The 18,714-nt window shown below is 45.7% G+C and overlaps 1 protein-coding gene across 1 annotated transcript; it reads left to right on the forward strand.

Annotated features, from left to right (window-relative positions):
- The first annotated feature begins 284 nt into the window (after positions 1-284).
- Positions 285-17,844, forward strand: LOC139322462 (adenylosuccinate synthetase isozyme 2-like). Its single transcript, XM_070951574.1, has 13 exons — positions 285-542; positions 1,603-1,705; positions 2,478-2,546; positions 4,419-4,469; positions 5,146-5,212; positions 7,194-7,301; positions 9,092-9,173; positions 10,015-10,141; positions 12,350-12,504; positions 13,504-13,628; positions 14,225-14,322; positions 15,744-15,893; positions 16,127-17,844. The coding sequence occupies exons 1-13, from the start codon at positions 285-287 to the stop codon at positions 16,177-16,179; spliced, it is 1,446 nt and encodes a 481-aa protein (XP_070807675.1). The 3' UTR covers positions 16,180-17,844.
- Positions 17,845-18,714: the final 870 nt, after the last annotated feature.

Here is an 18,714-nt window from a genome sequence, read left to right on the forward strand (position 1 = left end):
TATTATTATTATTATTATTATTATTATTATTATTATTATTATTATTATTAATTTATTTATTTCGCTCCACGCCAGAAACATCTGTGCGTCCCTCTCTCCTTTCTTACCGGGGTGAATTGGAGAAAGGGCGAACGCGGAAGCCCTGCTCCGCCCGCATCGGAACTGTCTCCTCTCGCGCGCCGTACGCCTGGAGAAAGACGTTAAAGGAGGGAAGGCGCTCAGCCTCGCTCGCCCGTCGCCGCCATGTTGACTGCTGGCGCGCCGAAGCCGGCCCGGGCGGCGCCATGTTAGGGCTCGGCGCTTTTTCCCTGCAGCACATGGCGGGAGAGGGCGGCTCGGAGGCGGCGGCGGCGGCTTTGCTGAATGGCGGGGCGAATGGCGAAGAGCCGGGCGGGAAGCGAGCCCGGTTAGGCTCGGCTCCTCACGCTCCCCCTGCCGGGAACCGGGTGACGGTGGTGCTGGGGGCGCAGTGGGGGGACGAGGGCAAAGGGAAGGTGGTCGACCTGCTCAGCCTCGACGCCGACCTGGTCTGCAGGTGCCAGGTGAGCCCCTCGGCTCGGCTCTGCTCTGGGAGTGGGTGGGTGGGTGGACTACAAGCCCCATCCTCCCCCGCCACTGGGGCAACGACAAAGCCCATCCGCCCCAGTTAAGTCCTTCAAAACTCCCAGGTTCATGAATTTGGGGGGACTACAAATCCCATCCTCTCCAGATTGGGGGGACTACAAATCCCATCCTCTCCATATTGGGGGGGACTACAAATCCCACCCTGTCCAGATTGGGGGGGGGGAAACTACAAATCCCACCCTCTCCATATTGGGGGGACTACAAATCCCACCCTCTTCAGATTGGGGGGAACTACAAATCCCACCCTCTCCAGATTGGGGGGAACTACAAATCCCACCTTCAGATTGGGGGGAATTACAAGTCCCACCTTCAGATTGGGGGGAACTACAAATCCCACCTTCAGATTGGGGGGGAATTACAAATCCCACCTTCAGATTGGGGAGAACTACAAATCCCATCCTCTTCAGATTGGGGGGAACTACAAATCCCACCTTCAGATTGGGGGAATTACAAATCCCACCTTCAGATTGGGGAGAACTACAAATCCCATCCTCTTCAGATTGGGGGGAACTACAAATCCCATCCTCTTCAGATTGGGGGGAATTCCAAATCCCACCCTCTCCATATTGGGGGGGAACTACAAATCCCACCCTCTCCAGATTGGGGGGAACTACAAATCCCACCCTCCAGATTGGGGGGGGACTACAAATTACACCCTCTCCAGATTGGGGGAAGGATTACAAATCCCATCCTCTGCAGATTGGGCGACTTAAATCCTGTCCTCTGCAGTTGTGACTTCGACTCCCATCCTCCACAGCTGGGCAACTACAAATCCCATCTCTTGCAATAGGGGGACGGACGGGGACTGCAAATCCCAACCTGTGCAGGTTGGGGGGACTCGAATCCTATCCTATCGTCTGCTGCAGCTGGGGACTTCAAATTCCATCCTCCACAGTCTGCACGGGGCTGCTTTCTCACAAACGTGTAGGGTATAGGGTTTATCAACACCTACCTCTTTGATTTTTCTCTCCCCCGCAGGGTGGCAACAACGCAGGACACACCGTCGTGGTGGACACGGTGGAATATGATTTCCACCTGTTACCCAGCGGAGTCATCAATCACAACGCCACTTCGTTCATTGGTGAGGTTTCATCCATGTGTCCGTGCAGGTAGTCCTCGAGTTACGACCACAATTGAGCCAGTGGTGGGATTCAAATAATTTAACAACCGGTTCTCTGCCCTAATGACCGGCTGGGTGGGCGTGGCCAGGCGGTTTGACAGGCAGCGCTTAGCCTCTGGCACCCCCTGGGAGCAAAAACGGGCCGTGGGTGTGTGTGTGAATGCGCCCCCCACAACCTGTTTTGGGCCTAGGAGGCTTCCCTACACTTTCCTGGGAGCCAAAATGGGGCGTGTGGGACTCCTAGAAGGGGTGGGGAGGGGAGGGGCTAGCCAGCAGTTTAACTATCGATTCGCCCGAACCGGCTGAATCCCACTACTGAATTGAGCCCAATCAAACACTTAAGTGAATTTTGCCTCATTTTACCACCTTTTGCGCCACAATTGTTAAATTGAATCATTGCATTTGTTAAGTGAGTAGCGCGGTTGTTAAGTGAATCTGGCTTCCCCATTGACGTTGCTGGTCAGGAGGTCGCAAAAGAAAATCACGAGGGACAGTGCGACTGTCGTAAATACGAATTGGTCGCCAAGAGTGTGTGAATTAGGGTCACGTGACCTTGGGTGGGGGGGGAATGCTGCAACAGTCGTAAATGTGAAAAATAATCCCAAGTCACTTTTTTCAATGCCGTTGTAACTCTGAACGGTTACTAAATCAAACGGTTGCAAATAAAGGACTATCTTAAGAATAAAACCCCGAGAAAATACTTCAGTATGATGATGCTGTCTTCTTATTCCAGGGAACGGGGTCGTAATCCACCTTCCGGGACTCTTTGAAGAAGCTGAGAAGAATTTAAAAAAGGGACCAGGTGAGTCCTTCTCCCGAGCAATTTGGCGTGGAGGAAAAGAGCGCAGGAAGTAAAAGAAATAAAAATGCCATTGAACCAATTGCCTTTAATTTCCCTCCCGAAATAAATTTGGCCATTGCCAACATTTTCTTCTTGGGATTCCCATCATCAGCGTCGCTTTCATGGAAGTCCACCATGAAAGTCCATAAGGGTCTTGACATCTGTAGACTCCGTTAAGCTTTCCGTTCCTCCAAATTGCGGTTCTGGGAACCCCCCGTGTTCCCCAAATCCCGAACAATTAATTTCTCCTTTAAAGAAATAAAAATGGATGGGATGATCCTGAAGTTGCTAATTCTCATAAGCGTTGAGGTGAAAGAGAGCTGATGTTCTCCAAGATTTGATGTCTACCTGACATTTGTTCTGACCTGGGCTTCCTTAGAAAGTATAAAGCACTATCTTAGTCCCACAAAACCTCTTTTATTTATACGACTTTAAATTACTTTCGTTTACAGTCCGCAAGGCTTGATAAAAAAGTCTTTCAGAGGAAGGTTATCAACACCCACCTTATCTCACGTGGAACGCTGCCAGAGAGCTAATTTCCAGACGCAGGGCAAGGCCAAACTTGGCACAGAGTCACAAACAGGAGTTTCAAATCTTGAATCGGACGGATGAACTAATTGCTTCCTGCAAAAGCTCACGTCCCGTTTGCTTCTCTTTTATTTCTTACGGGAGGGGCCAATCATCTCCAAGCCTTACTCCCAAGTCGACCCTATTTCCTTAATTGTTCTTGTCGTCTGGCAGCTCAGCGCATGCGCACACTGGGAATAAGCTCTCACTGTTCTTCTGCCTTGCTGATGTCAGACTCTGGAGGCAGCACATAACTATCAGATGGCCTTGGTCCCCTCTCTGCCTCCGATGCAGAACCCTCGTCCGAGCAGGACTGGCCCAAGTTCTTCCCCCACCTCCTCACTGTCCGACTGCTGCCACCAGTTCTGCTGCCTAGCAGCGGGCCACAACAAGATTTTCTTGAGCTTCCCCCTCCGAGACCCCCGAGCTGCCCTTGTGAAGCCCCCGACCTCAGTTTATTTTTATTTTTTTAAATTTATTTATTTAATCAAATTTCTATACCGCCCTACTCCCGAAGGACTCAGGGCGGTGAACAGCCAAGATAAAATACAGATAATACAAATATTAAAAATCCCTTAAAATTATTAAATATTTTGGCCGAAACACAGATTAAAACACCCAATTTATAAAGTCACGAATTAAAAAATTTAAAAAATTTAAAAGAGGGGAGTTAGGCCAGGCCAGCTTGCTGAAATAGAAAAGTTTTGAGAGCACGGCGAAACGTGCGCAGGTCCGGGATCTTCCGTATCTCTGGGGGGAGCTCGTTCCAGATGGTAGGTGCCCCCACAGAGAAGGCTCTCCCCCTAGGGGCCGCCAGTCGACACTGTTTGGCCGACGGCACCCTGAGGAGCCCCTCTCTGGGAGCGTACCGGTCGGTGAGAGGCTGTTGGTAGCAGAAGGCGGTCTCGTAAATACCCCGGTCCGATGCCATGGAGCGCTCTAAAGGTGGTAACCAAAACCTTGAAGCGCACCTGGAAGACCACCGGGAGCCAGTGCAGCTCGCGCAGGAGGGGGGGTCATGGGAGCGCCACATCGCTCCCATGTGACCCCAGTTTCATAACTGTCCCAGTTATTTTTGTTCCTAAAAGGAACCGTAATGGAGGTTTAATCTGCATCTTGGTAGGGTCTCTACGGTTGGGAGAAGTCGCTCCATTATTTTGGCTCGGGGGACAACGAATCGGAGTGAAAATTGGAAATTGCTGATGGCGGGAGAAGGAATAAATTGCATTTTCCAGGACTGTAATATTAAACATTTTGCTTCCACAGGGTTGGAAGGCTGGGAAACCCGGACTGTGATTTCTGATCGCGCTCACTTGGGTAAGTCTTAGAAAATGGGGAGATTTTGGAGGGCCCTGATCTTGGAAAAACTGGAGAGACAGTGAGGAAAGAATCAATACTTTCCATCTCACCTCTACTTACTTATTTGCTTATTTATATATTAGTTTACAAATAACTCCAGGCGGTGAATGTATCCAACATACCTTCCTCCTCCTCCTCCTCTTTTTCCCACCACAACAACCTTGTGAGGTAGGCTGGGCTGAGAAAGAGGAATGGCCCAAACTCACCCAGCTGGCTTCTATATCTAAGTCAGAACTAGAACTCACTGTCTCCGGGTGATTGGACCAAAATCACCCAGCCGGCTTTCATACCAAAGGCAGAACTAGAATTGACAATCTCCTGGCGATTAGGCCAAAGTTACCCAGCGCCTTTCATGCCTAAAGTGGGATTAGAACTCACTGTCTCCTGGTGATTGGCCCAAAGTCACCCAGCCGGCTTTCATGCTTAAAATGAGACTAGAACTCACTGTCTCCTGGTGGTTGGCCCAAAGTCACCCAGCCGGCTTTCATGCCTAAAGCAGGACTAGAACTCACTGTCTCCTGGTGATTGGCCCAAAGTCAGCCAGCCGGCTTTCATGCCTAAAGCAGGACTAGAACTCTCTTAAGCCTGGTGCCTTAAACCACCGGACAAAACCGGCTCTCTTATATTTCTTTAGTGTTTAATTTCCACCAAGCCGTGGACGGCATCCAGGAGCAGCAGAGGCAACAGCAAGGAGGGAAAAAGTAAGTGGGACATTGGGAAAGAAGGGTTGAAGCTTTGCTCTCCCAAAACACTCTCAAGACCAAGGGCGGAAATGATTCAGCAGGCTGAAATGGAGAAGTGGCGGCCTTGCGAGGTAGTCCAGGCAGGAGACACACCCAGCAGAACTTCCTCTGACTTTTTTGAACAGTATCGTGCTGGTGTGAAAGTACACCTCTTTCCCCCCCCTCACCTTGACATCTGAAGACACTAGGGAGGGTCCCTTCTGAACCGCTTTCTCCATCCATTATGCAGCTGAGGGTTCAGCAGTCTCTTATCTAACCCTTCCCCTTTTCATCCATCCCTCAAGGTCTTTCTCACATACTATTACAGCCATCTCCTTTACAGCCGGAGAAACTAAGGAGGGTCCCTTCTGAGCCTCTTACCCTGCCTGTTATACATCTGAGGGCTAAGCTATCTCTTATCTGACTGTTCCTGGGTAGAGTTTCTTTCCTCCTTCTCCCAAGGTCTTTCCCACATACCTGCACCCCTCTGAACTCTTTTCGTAGATCTAGATTCTCCTTCCCTTCCTTTACATCCCAAGACAGGCTAGGGAGGGTTCCTTCTGAACTTCTTCATCCATCCATTATGTAGCTGAGGGCTCAACCGTCTCTTATCTGAGCCTTTCCTTGGCATCTTTTCATCCATCCTTCAAGGTCTTTCTCACATACTATTACAGCCATCTCCTTTATAGCCCGAGAAACTGCCTGTCCATTATGCAATCGAGGACTCGGCTCTCTCCTATCTGACTGTTCCCTGAGCAGCATCTCTTAGCTCCATCTCCTAAGGTCTTCCCCATATACCATTCCAGTAATCTCCTTTACATCCTGAAAAACTAGGAAGGGTCCCTTCTGAGCCTGTCCATTATGCAGCTAAGGGCTTGGCTGTCTCTTATCTGACTGTTCTCTGGGTAGCATCTCTTAGCCTGTCTCCCAAGGTCTTTCTCCTTTACATCCTGGGAAACTAGGGAGGGTCCCTTCTGAGTCTTTTGCCTTGTCCATTATGCAGCTGAGGGCTCGGCTGTCTCTTATCTCTGTTCCCTGGGCAGCATCATAGCCCCGTCTCCCAAGGTCTTCCCCACATACCATTCCAACCGTCTCCTTTACATCCTGAGAAACTAGGGAGGGTCCCTTCCGAGTCTTTTGCCCTGTCCATTATGCAGCTGAGGGTTCAGCTGTCCCTTATCTGAACATTCCCCCTCTACTGTGGCTCTTTTCCCAGTCTCCATTCTCACATACTCCATGGACCTGGTTATTTACGGGACCGCCTACTACCACAAGCAGCCTCCCACTGGCCGGTACGCTCTCATAGAGAGGGGCTCCTCCGGGTGCCGTCAGCCAAACAATGTCGACTGGCGGCCCCCAGTGGGAGGGCCTTCTCTGTGGGTGCACCCACTATCTGGAACGAGCTCCCCCCAGAGATACGGAGGATCCCGGATCTGCGCACTTTCCGCCGTGCTCTTAAGACCCTCCTATTCCAGCAAGCCGGCCCGGCCTAATTTTCTCCCCTGTTTTAAAATTCTTTTAAATCGAAATTTTAATCTGTTTTAAATTATTGGGATTTTTTAATTGCCTCGGGCTGAATTATTTAATCTGGTTTTAATTATGTTTCTAACTTTTGTATCTATGTATTTTATTTTGTGCCTGTTCACCGCCCTGAGCCCTTCGGGAGCAGGGCGGTATATAAATTTAATAAAAACGAAAACAAAACATACCATTGGATAATATTACAGGTAGTCCTTGACTTATGACCACAATTAGTTGCCAGACCTCGGAATTTTGATCACGGGGATACGGCAACCGCCGTAAGTGTGAATAATGATCCAAGTCTCTTTTCTCAGTGCTGTCGTAACTTTGAATTGTCGCGCCACGAAGTGTTGTAAATCGAGGACTATCTGTAGTTGGAATGAGGGTGGGAAGTGCCCTTTTAGATCCTGTTTGATGCCCTGTTGGTTTCTCCCAACAGCCTGGGCACCACCAAGAAAGGCATCGGGCCTGCCTACGCTTCGAAAGCTTCACGAACCGGGCTGCGCATTTGTGACCTGTTGGCAGATTTCAACGAGTTCTCCAAAAAGTGAGTAATTTGGGAGCTGGCAACTCTTAACCACGGGATGGGGGAGTGTAGAATTGGGCGTTGAATCCAGGGATGCCACTAGTCCTCATTGAGGATCGGGGACAGGCACAATTGCAGTGTAGTCTCTGCATAAGTGTGTTAAGGATATTGGTGTTGTGTTACCAACCAGCAGAGTAAATGCACAAGGAAACGTTGCTGAGAGCGATGAATAAGAGATATGCAAACTGGTTTATCAAAAGCTTACTTTATAGTAGAAAAACAGTCTCATAGTCTTTAAATCAAATTCCAAGTCTTTGCCAGTTAAATCAGTCCAGTAGTTACAGATATCTTCTTACCAAACAAACATTAGTTGGTTAGAATAACAAACTCACTCTGGTTCACAAACCACGATGGTAGCAGATCCATCAAACGATGATAGCAGATAGCAACTCCTCACTATGGCAGCATATCATACTCTGGTAGCATATCACATCAGCTTCATACACAATGGCAGCATATCATAGCAGCAACTGAACAGGTTACAATACCTTGCTTAAATACTCTCACAACCAGTGATTACCTAATTACAGCATGACTCAGCATTATAATGATTCAGCAGTAAAACTTTAAAGTCACATAATACATTTACAGATTAAAGTTACAGTACACTTATATTGCCTGGACAACTTGTTAGGCTCAAACCATATCCTAACAAAGTGGAATAATAATAACAACAGCAAACTATTACTGTCACAGACCAGCAATAGACAAATTACCACTGTTTGTAATAGTGTTAAAAGATACCTATTTATGCAATTTGCATACATATTTATCCGTCGTAAAGTATATATTTTTCATCCATTCTCATAGGTACAGCTATAGATTAATAGACAAGTATGTATAAGTGTGTAGAAATATGATATAGAATTGTTAGTATGATGTTATGTATAAATAACGTATAAGTTTAAAGAATTATAATATTAACTTTAACACACTTTGTATTAGTTTAAAGTGTTGAAAGATATTTAGAACAAGTGATGCCATATCTCTGTCCGATGTTTTTAATTTTGAATGATGAATAAACTTTTTAATTTTTTTTTTAAAAATAGTGTTAAAGATACTAATAATAATAATTAGTAATAACATCCATAATAATAAAATACATAATATGAAACAGTATGGCTCTTTCCCTTGGTTACATGACGGGAGAGCGGGTAAGTATGAGTGTAAATATAGATTCTCTAAAAATTGTTAGAGATATCTACCAGAAATTGGTGCGGTAAACATCTTTAATTCTGTAAATCGACTTTTTCCTTGTGGAAAAGTCTTTCTCTAACTTTCTCCCTCTTTTTAAACAATTTAAATAATTTTAATATTTTTAATACTCAAAGTTTAAATTTGTTTTAAATTGATTGGGGTTTTTAATTTGTCTGGGCCAAACTATTTAATTCGATTTTATTTCTGCTTTTTAAATTTTGTATATATGTATTTTATTGTTGGCTGTTCACCTCCCTGAGTCCTTCGGGAGTAGGGCGGTATATAAATCAAATAAAAGTAAAAAAAGTAAAGTCAAGTCATTGCAGCTGCACAGAATTTTGCTACTGCACATGTGATAGCATAACTAGAAGGTTTGAAAGCTGTTTAAAGTTTGTTTTGAACTTTTTGTCATTTTAATCTATGTTTATAATTGTCGGAGATTTGTATATAGAATCTTACCGGAAGCCGCTCGGAGTCGGCTTTGTACCGCGAGACGAAGAAATTGGATAAATGATCATAATAATTTGGAAAGTTAACGAATTGACTCGTTTCAGATTCAGGGTTTTGGCCCAGCAGTACAAAGCCAGCTACCCAACGCTTAATATAGACACGGAAGCCGAACTGGAACAACTAAAGGTATTTTGAGGCATCCGGGCGGGGAGGTTTCCTAAAAATGTGTGTTTATAGCTGGTTTAATCTGTAGTTTGCAGACTCAAATACAGCCAGTCCTCAGAGAATAAATATGAAAGCAATGTATTGTAAAAATAAATGAGTAAAGAAGAGAAATGTTAGGTTTATGTTACTTTATCAGTATTATTATTATTTAGTATTAATCAGGGTGGGTAAAAATAAATGATTTTTTTTTAAAAAAATCAAAAAAATCGCATTTTTCTTATTTAAATCGGATTTTTTTTTTATTTAAATCAGATTTTTTTTTTTTATTGAATTTATTTTAATAAAAAACTTTTGGGGTCAAAATCTATCGTAAGATAGTTTTCTATTTAAGATACATAAATAATTTAGTTTATTCAGCATGAAATGGAGCTTAGTTATGTAGCACGAGGCTGTCTATTCTGCAACACTGGGACTATCGGTGAGTCAACGGTGGGTCAAAGGAGGAGCAGAGATGACAGCTGCTCTTTAAAAATTATGATTTAAATCGAGTTGATTTAAATCAAGTCTTTTTACTAGTGATTTAAATCATGATTTAAATCATGATTTAAATCGACTCAATTTAAATCAAATCCACCCTCGTATTAATATAAGAATGAATGTCAGAAATGAATTACGGTGGTAAGTTTAATTGTTAAGACACAAAGGATTTTATACCCAGACGACACACTGTTTAATGAAAGATGGAATGTTTGTATTAAAAGAAAAAAAAAATTTTTTTTTTTTTTAAAAAGTATCTTCCAACTCTCTTAGTATATTTCCCCCCCGATTTAATTCAATCTTGCCAATCTTTCTCGATCGGCAGATCTACGCCGAGAAGATCCGGCCCCTGGTGAAGGACGGGGTTTATTTCATGTACCAAGCTCTGCATGGGCCTTCCAAAAAGATTCTCGTGGAGGGAGCCAACGCAGCTCTCCTGGACATAGATTTTGGTAACGTCCCTTTTTGCAAATTAAAATTCACTGTTTTGGTTTACAGCTGTTCTTTTCTGAATCAAAAACGGCCCACAAGCCAGCTTAAAGTTGGTATCTAGGTTTGTTCGGTGTGCAGCGCTTGTCGTCCTTCAAACCACAGTTTATTACTGTATTTTTCGGAGTATAAGACGCTCCGGACTATAAGGCACCTACCTTTTTTGGGGAAGAAAACAAGAAAAAAAAAATCTGCCTCTGCCTCCCAGCAATTTGCCTCCTTGCAGCAAACAGCAGGTTTCAGTTTCATTTTCAGCACAGCCTGATTAACCCAAGAAAAAAAAATCTGCCTCCCAGCAATTTGTCTCCTTGCAGCAAACAGCCTGTTTCAGTTTCATTTTAAGCACAGCCTGATTAGCACAAGAAAAAAAAAATCTGCCTCTGCCTCCCAGCAGTTTGCCTCCTTGCAGGAAACAGCGGAGGAGTGCGGAGGCAGCAGTGGGCAGTGGCAATCCCTGCAGCCTGAAACAGCTGATGGTCGGGAGGCAGGTCTAACCGACAGTCAGCTGCTTCTGGTAATCAGGCTGTGCTGCAAATGAAACTGAAACAGGCTGTTTGCTGCAAGGAGGCAAATTGCTGGGAGGCAGAGGCCAAAGGGTGGGGGCTTAAAAAGCCAGGTCTTATGCGTTGACTCCCAGCTAGAGCAAGAGATGAGGATGCTGGACTTTCAGCTGAGGAAGAACCTAGCCGCCACGTACATGCTTTGTAAACGCAAGGTTCTAGTCCTCATTGATCCTAAGATAAGACCGATTGCAGTAGGAACCTGAGAAGCAACTGGATGAGTCGTCTTAGTATTGCTGGAGGTGACAGATAGAACAGAATAGAGCTGGAAGGGATCCAGCCCCCTCCTGAAGCAGGAGATCCTTTATCATTTCAGAGAAGTGACTGTCTAGTCTCTTCTTAAAAACTTCCAGTGTTGGAGCATTCACAACTTCTGGAGGCAGGTTGTTCCACTGGTTAATTGTCCTCACTGTTAGGAAATGTCTCCTTAATTCCAGGTGGCTTCTCTCCTTGATTAGTTTCCATCCGTTGTTCCTTGCCTTCAGCTGCTTTGCAAAATAAGTTGACTCCTTCCTATATTGTGGCAGCCCCTCCGATACTGGAATACTGCTATCCTCCTTTTCTCTGAGACTAGCCAAACCCAAATCCTGCAACCGTTCTTCGTATGTTTTAGTCTCCGGGCGTTTGATCATCGTAGTTCAGGAGTCGGCAATCCGCAGCTCTAGAGCCGCATGTGGCTCTTTCACCTCCTCTGCTGCGGCTCCCTGTCGCTCAAAATCTGCGTCACAACCGCCAATGTGCGACTCCCGCCGGCACGCGATTTATTGAACTTTTCTACCCCCGGTAGGCCAACCATGGATAAATCCAACAAAAGAAAAGTTTCAGAAGAAAACAGAACGTTTAATTCAACTACATACGCTAGTTTTGTGGCTCTGAAGAAATAGACACGGGAAGGGTTTTTGTGGCTCCCGGTGTTTTCTTTTCTGTGGGAAACGGGGTCCAAATGGCTCTTTGAGTGTTTTATTTATTTATTTATTTATTTATTTATTTATTTATTTATTTATTTATTTATTTTTCAGATTTCTATACCGCCCTTCTCCTTTCGGACTCAGGGCGGTGAACAGCCGAAGTAAAACATTTGTACGCAAAAGTTAAAATAGATTTAAAATAATTAAATAAAGTTTGGCCCATAATTTAAAACATTTCAATTCAAAACCAATTTCAAATTTTAAAAACCCACCATAAAATCAGGACAGCCCGGCTAACTGAAAAAAATAGGTTTTAAGGGCCTGACTTAAAGTCCGGAGGTCTGGGATCACTCGTATCTCTGGGGGTAGATTGTTCCAGAGGGTAGGTGCCACCACAGAGAAGGCTCTCCCCTTGGGGGTCACCAGCCGACATTGTCTGGCCGACGGCACCCTGAAGAGGCCCTCTCTGTGGGAGCAAACTGGTCGGTGGGAGGCAATTGGTTAGGATTAGTCTTAGTCGCTCTTCTCTGCACCTTTTTCCAAAGTCTCGACCTCTTTTTCGTAGTACGGTGACCAAGAATTGGTTGCATAGCGGTGTGAACTTCTAACTAGATACTCTAACCTTAAATTTGCAAGTGTCGCTGACTCAAAAAAAAAAACTCCTTTTGTAGCCCCCCCCCAAATGTTCTCGTCTCCCCCAAAGGTACCTACCCCTTCGTGACCTCCTCGAATTGCACCGTTGGAGGGGTTTGCACCGGCCTTGGCATTCCCCCCCATTACATCGGCAAGGTATATGGCGTAGTGAAGGCGTACACCACCCGCGTCGGCGTGGGGACCTTCCCCACCGAGCAGAACAACGTAAGTCCCTGAATATTGGAGCTGGGTCTTCCCCAGATGTTATAGAAAAAAAATGTTTTTCAAAGGAAAAAAAAGCCTCTGCCGATCAGGCAAGTCAGCTGGGATCGTCAGAGGCTTAGTGTCAGCATTCCAGCACTGACATATATAAAGAGAGGAGAAGCTTGAACTTTTGCCTACTAAATTCCTTTGAAGATTCTGTCTCCTCAGAGATGGGAGATGGGGGGAGACATTCCTGTGATCTGACGAAGAAGAGATCAGGAAAATGACTTGGAAGATAGCCAATGAGAAGCAGAGAATTGGGGATCGGAAAGGGAGGGATTGAGGGGGGCAAAGGTCAGTACTGACCGCGAAAGAGCCAGGATCAGATCGCTGTGCTCAAATAAAGAGAAAATTTCCTTAAAGGTCGGCAGTTTGGAAATTCACTTATTTTGAGATAGCATCGAAACCTGACACTTAGTTTAAAAGCGTTTTTTTTTTTTACAACCTCTTCAACCGAAGAGGTTGTAGAAAAAATGGTTTCAAAAGTGTAAAAAAAAAAAAAAAAAGTTGGCCACGCCCACTCAGTCATATTCAAGCCACGTCCACAGAACTGGTAGTAACAAATTTGACATTTCACTACTGGGAAGGATACTATAAAATCTCCATTCCCACCCCACTCCAGGGGAAGGATACTGCAAAATCCCCATTCCCTCCTGATCAGCTGGGACTCAGGAGGCAGAGAATAGATGGGGGCAGAATTTTTACTAGCGGTTCTCCGAACTGCATGCATTTAAATGTTTTTTGGGAGGGCTTATTTTTCGGGGAGGGCTTATTTTAGCGCATGCGCTCAAAAGCCCAATTGGGCTTATTATCAGGGGATGTCTTATTTTCGGGGAAACCCGGTATTTAATTTTTTTGGGGGTTGGTGTCTGAATATTTCGGCAGAAAAAAACTGGGATTTGCCTTAAGGGAGTGTCCACGCTCCGTACATTTTTTTTTTAAAAAAAATCTCCTTTGCAGGAGATCGGCGAGACGCTCCAGACCCGAGGACGAGAATTTGGCGTCACCACGGGCCGTAAGCGTCGCTGCGGCTGGCTGGACCTCGTCCTGGTGAAATACGCCCACATGATCAACGGTTTCAGCGCGTGAGTCTCTTCCAAATTTCTTTTTCTTTTCTTTTTTTTCTTCTTCCTTTCGTTTTTATTGTTTGTTGCAGGATTTGAACGTCCTGTGAAGATGGCGCTCCACTAGAGGGCGCCATTTGCAGAATGACGTCCCCCTAGTGGACAGATGACGCCCCCTAATGGACAGAGGAGACTTCTGCTTTCTGCTTTTCTATGCAGCTTAGGTAGTCCTCGACTTAGCGACCCCGATTGAGCCCCCACATTTTATGTTGCTAAGTGAGAAATCGGCGAAGGGAGTTTGGCCTCCAGTTTTACGGCTTTCCTTGCCACCTTTTGTTCAGCGAAGCGCTGCGGTTGTTTAAATCAGCGACGCCGTCGTTAAGTGAATTCGGCTCCCCCCCTCCCCGTTGACTTGGCTGACCCAAAGGTTGCAAAAGGAGATTGTTTGAGCCCCCCGAGATGCTGCAACCGTCATAAATACGAGTCAGTTGCAAAGCAGCTGGATTTTGCTTACATTACCGCCAGGAGGCTGCAACGGTCGTAAGTGTGAACAATAATCCTAAGAGGATGTTTTTGCCTCGATCATAACACTTTTTTTTTTGGGGGACGCTTCCTAGGCTGGCTGTGACCAAGCTGGACATCCTTGACACTTTTGAAGAGATCAAAGTGGGTGTGGAATACCATCTGGATGGGAAGCAGATTCCCTATTTCCCAGGTGAGAACTGAGGACTTTGGGGTGCAGACCCATAAGTCCCAGCAGGCTAAGGAACTGTTGTTGGCCTCTGTATCAATAGAAGAGACAAATTTGGAGTCAGAGTTGAATTGGGGGGTTCCTTGATGCTCTCTGAGCTTGATGGTTTTCTTGGAGACGTTTCGTGACCCAACTTGGTAACAGCATCAGGTTTAGGAGGGAGAGGGATTTGCTGCAAATGGATGAGGTTACCTAGTTGGGTCACGAAACGTTGGCAAGAAAACCACCAAACTCAAAAGAGAGCAACAAGGACCCCCACAGTCCTCCTCTCCCTCTCCCTTTTCCCCCTCCCTTCCTCCTCTTCCTCACAAAACCTTCTAGCACTGATGACGTTGCCTGGCTGGGTATTGAGAGGTCTGCAAGCAAATCACTAAGCTCAGAGTGCAACAAGGACCCTACAGTCCTCCTCCTTTCTCTTTCTTTCTTTCTTTCTTTCTTTCTTTCTTTCTTTCTTTCTTTCTTTCTTTCTTTCTTTCTTTCTTTCTTTCTTTCTTCCTTCCTTCCTTCCTTCCTTCCTTCCTTCCTTCCTTCCTTCCTTCCTTCCTTCCTTTCTTTCTTTCTTTCTCCCTCCTTCCTTCCTTTTCTTCCTCCTCCTCCTCCTCCTCCTCGCAATCCCCACTCCCTTCTAGCACTGATGAGGTGACATAGCTGGATCACAAAACGTCTTCAAGAAAACCACTAAGCTCAGGGAGCACCAAGCACTCCTCCTCCTCCTCCTCCTCTCCGCTATCCCCATTCCCTTCTAGCCAGGGTGGATTTGATTTAAATCGAGTTGATTTAAATCACGATTTAAATCACTAGTAAAAAGGCTTGATTTAAATCAACTCGATTTAAATCATAATTTTTAAAGAGGAACTGTCATCTCTGCTACTCCTTTGACCCACTGTTGACTCACCGATAGTCCTAGTGTTGCAGAATATACAGCCTCCTGCTACATAACTAAGTTCCATTTCATGCTGAATAAACTAAATTATTTATGTATCTTAAAGAGAAAACTATCTTACGATAGATTTTGACCCGAAAAGTTTTTTATTAAAATAAATTCGATAAATATCAAAAAAAATCCGATTTAAATAAAAAAAAATCTGATTTTTTTGATTTTTTTTTTTTAAAAAATCATTGATTTTTATCCACCCTGCTTCTAGCACTGATAATGTTACCTAGTTGGGTCACGAAACGTCTGCCAGAAAACAAGCAAGCTGAGAGCGCACCAAGGACCCCACAGTCGTCGTCGTCCTGCCAAACCCCACTCCCAAACCCTACTCCCTCCTACCCTGATGATGTTCCCCGGTTGGGTCACGCAACGTCTGCCAGAAAACCCCCAAGCTCCGAGATCCCCAAGGACCCTAACTAGATCCTCTGTTCCTTCCTCTCGCTGTCTGCAGCCAATCAGGAGCTCCTGAACAAAGTCACGGTCAAGTTCAAAGACCTACCTGGATGGAGGTGTAGCACCGAGGGAGCTCGTACCTTTGCCGACTTGCCCGCTGAGGCCCAGGCTTACATCCGGTTTATCGAGGACTATCTGGAAGTGCCAGGTGAGCTTTTTGGACAGTCCAAAATTTGCTTTTTTTTTTTTTCTTTTTATTTAAAACCGCTTAGAGGGGGCTGTGAAGCACTGTGAAGCGGGATATAAGTCTTAAGGGCTATTGCTATTCTGTAATTCTGACCGATGCCAGAATTACCCCTTCCTGGGGGAATTGATTTCCTGGTGGTCTCCCCTTTAGATCTCACTCCACCCAATTCCCCCTCCCTCTTCTCTCTTTTTCAGTCAAGTGGATCGGCGTGGGGAAATCTCGCAAATCTATCATCAAACTCTTTTGAAGTCCACCTGCCTTCCCTCCCCGGACCGAAGGTAGAAGCTGTTTCTACCCTCAAGTTCGTTGAGCCAAGCAGCTGAGGACGCCCGCCCACCCTTCCTAAATGCACTCAAGCCAGACCCCCCCACACACACACCCCTTTACTAGAGAGAACACAGCGCCCCTTCCTCAGTTTCCCTCCCTCCCATGTAAAATTTCCTCTTGGCCCTTGATTCTACCCCTTGATAGTTTGGGAAGAGAATTAGGACAAGTTCTGGCTGCCAGCTGAGCTTTACACATAGGGACGCGGTGGCTTAGTGGCTGAAAACGTTGAGCTTGTCGATCGAAAAGTCGGCAGTTCAGCGGTTCGAGTGCCGCGTAACGGGGTGAGCTCCCGTGACTTGTCCCAGCTTCTGCCAACCTAGCAGTTCGGAAGCAGGTTAAAAAAAAAATGCAAATAGAAAAAATAGGGACCACCTTTGGTGGGAAGGGAACAGCGTTCCGTGCGCCTTTGGCGTTGAGTCATGCCGGCCGCATGACCACGGAGACATCTTCGGACAGCGCTGGCTCTTCGGCTTTGAAACGGAGATGAGCAGCGCCCCCTAGAGTCGGGAACGACTAGCACGTATGTGCGAGGGGAATCTTTACCTTTACCTTAACCTGGCTGGCAGCTGAGCTTTACACATCTTTCCAGGACAAATTTAAGGGCACACACTCCATTTTTGCACCCCATTCCTTTCTTTTTCCCCCTCTCCCTCCCTCCCTCCCCAATAAGTTGCCATCGATCACCCCTAACCTTGATCTGACCAGCATTCGTGGTTCACCGTCTCTTTTTGCATTACTAATCCCTTTGGTCATTCCCTGGCAGTCAGCCTTGATCCCATGTTGGAGGTGTCTCTCTCCCCCCATCCCCTGCAGCCAGGTGTGTGGGGCGGGGAGGGAGTGGTTCATGGGAATTGTAGTCCTCTGGTGCAAAAACAGCTGCCTTCCGTCGATTGTCTACCGTACTACAAGTAGTAATTCCACCAAGTGTCAGCTGGCGGTGAGGAGCGCTAGGAGCTGTAATTTCCGTATCTTATCTACTGTATAGAACTGGGCGGTAAGTAGCTTTCTGGGGGCGGGGGTGGGGGGGAAGGTCCGTCGTAATTTCGAACCGTCACAAAGGGGATCCGTCGTAAGTCGAGGACTGCCTGGGCCCTGTTCCTGCCACTGGAAACAAGTTCATTGTGAATTGCAGAGGGTTTTGTGCTGTCGAAAACTCTTGACGCGCCGCCCGATTTTTTTAATATTTAGCTTTCTACATTTTAAAAAAAAAACCAGCACGCTTTCTATGTTTAAGCCTAATTGTGGAGATCTCCTTCGGGGATCGCTAAATTATGGAAGCACTCCCTGTAGATTGTGTGGGTTTTTTTTCCCCTTGGGGACCTTAATCAGGACTAGCCTCTTTAATTGCCGATGGTTAATAAGGGAAGCAGCCATTTGGGATGTTAAAACTTTCTAGATTTCTACTTGCACAAACCTCTCTCGCTACATCCGAACACACAAAACTTTAGTGCTTTTAGCCTGACTTGCTCTCACTTCGGTCGTTTGTTTGTTTGTTTCCGGCAATTGCCAAATCTGCCACCAAAAGCAATAAAAGAATCACGATTTATTTTTTATAAATCGGTTGGAATAGTGAAAGAAAAAAAAATTTTTTTTTGGCTGTTCTTTCCTCTCTTTTTTTTTTTTTTTTTTTAAACTTCCCCAGGTTGTCATCGTCGTCTCAACTTAACGATTGTAAATTGGGAGCAAAATTTCCGTCTTATAAAGTCGTTGCGGTCGTAAGTCGGGTGCAATTTTACGACAGTTTTTTTTTAATGGCGGGCCGTTTAAACAAATCAGACCGATGGGTTAAGCGAATCCGGCTTCCCAAAGGGAAGTGCCGTTTTAACTTCGGTCGTTAAACAAACGGTTTGGTTATAAGTCGAAGACCAAGACTGCACACGGCCATTTTGATCCGATCCTGGAAGGTCGATCCGGAAGGTTGTGAATCGAGAGATCTCTTTGGGGATCTTTTTTTTTTTTTTTTTTTTTTTTTTTGAGCGAATCCTCCATTTTCCCCACCCCGTTCCGCCTGAATTTTTTTTTTTTTTTTTTTTAATTTTGATTTATATGCCGCCCTTCTCCGGAGTCTCAGGGCGGCTTACAATGCGTTAAGCAATAGCCTTCATCCTTTTGTATATTTATACAAAGTCAGCTTATTGCCCCCACAAACCGGGTCCTCATTTTACCTACCTTAGAAAGGATGGAAGGCCGAGTCAACCTTGAGCCTGGCGAGATTCGAACCTGCAGTAATTGCAGGCAGCTGGTCTTAATAACAGGGTGCTTTAGACCACTGTACTACCAAGGCTCTTTTTTGAGCGAATCCTCCATTTTCCCCACCCCGTTCCGCCCGAATTTTGTAGCTCAATCACTCGCGATCCGCAAGACCTGAACTCCAGTAAATTTTATTCACTTTCCGTGCTTTTCTGACATACAGAACGGGTGAAAAGTTGTGAGAAGAACCATCGGCTTGTCGTGG

Source organism: Pituophis catenifer, unplaced genomic scaffold, assembly GCF_029215685.1.
Source record: "Pituophis catenifer annectens isolate HBS135680 unplaced genomic scaffold, rPitCat1.0.hap2 SCAF_10, whole genome shotgun sequence".
Taxonomy (NCBI): Eukaryota; Metazoa; Chordata; class Lepidosauria; order Squamata; family Colubridae; genus Pituophis; species Pituophis catenifer.

What these genes read in the sequence shown, in the direction of transcription:
- LOC139322462 (XM_070951574.1), top strand. Translation starts at nt 285, where the DNA reads ATGTTAGGGCTCGGCGCTTTTTCCCTGCAGCACATGGCGGGAGAGGGC. An exon ending in CCGAACTGGAACAACTAAAG is followed by an intron (nt 9,174 to 10,014) that starts GTATTTTGAGGC and finishes CTCGATCGGCAG; the next exon opens with ATCTACGCCGAGAAGATCCG. An exon ending in ATGATCAACGGTTTCAGCGC is followed by an intron (nt 13,629 to 14,224) that starts GTGAGTCTCTTC and finishes GACGCTTCCTAG; the next exon opens with GCTGGCTGTGACCAAGCTGG.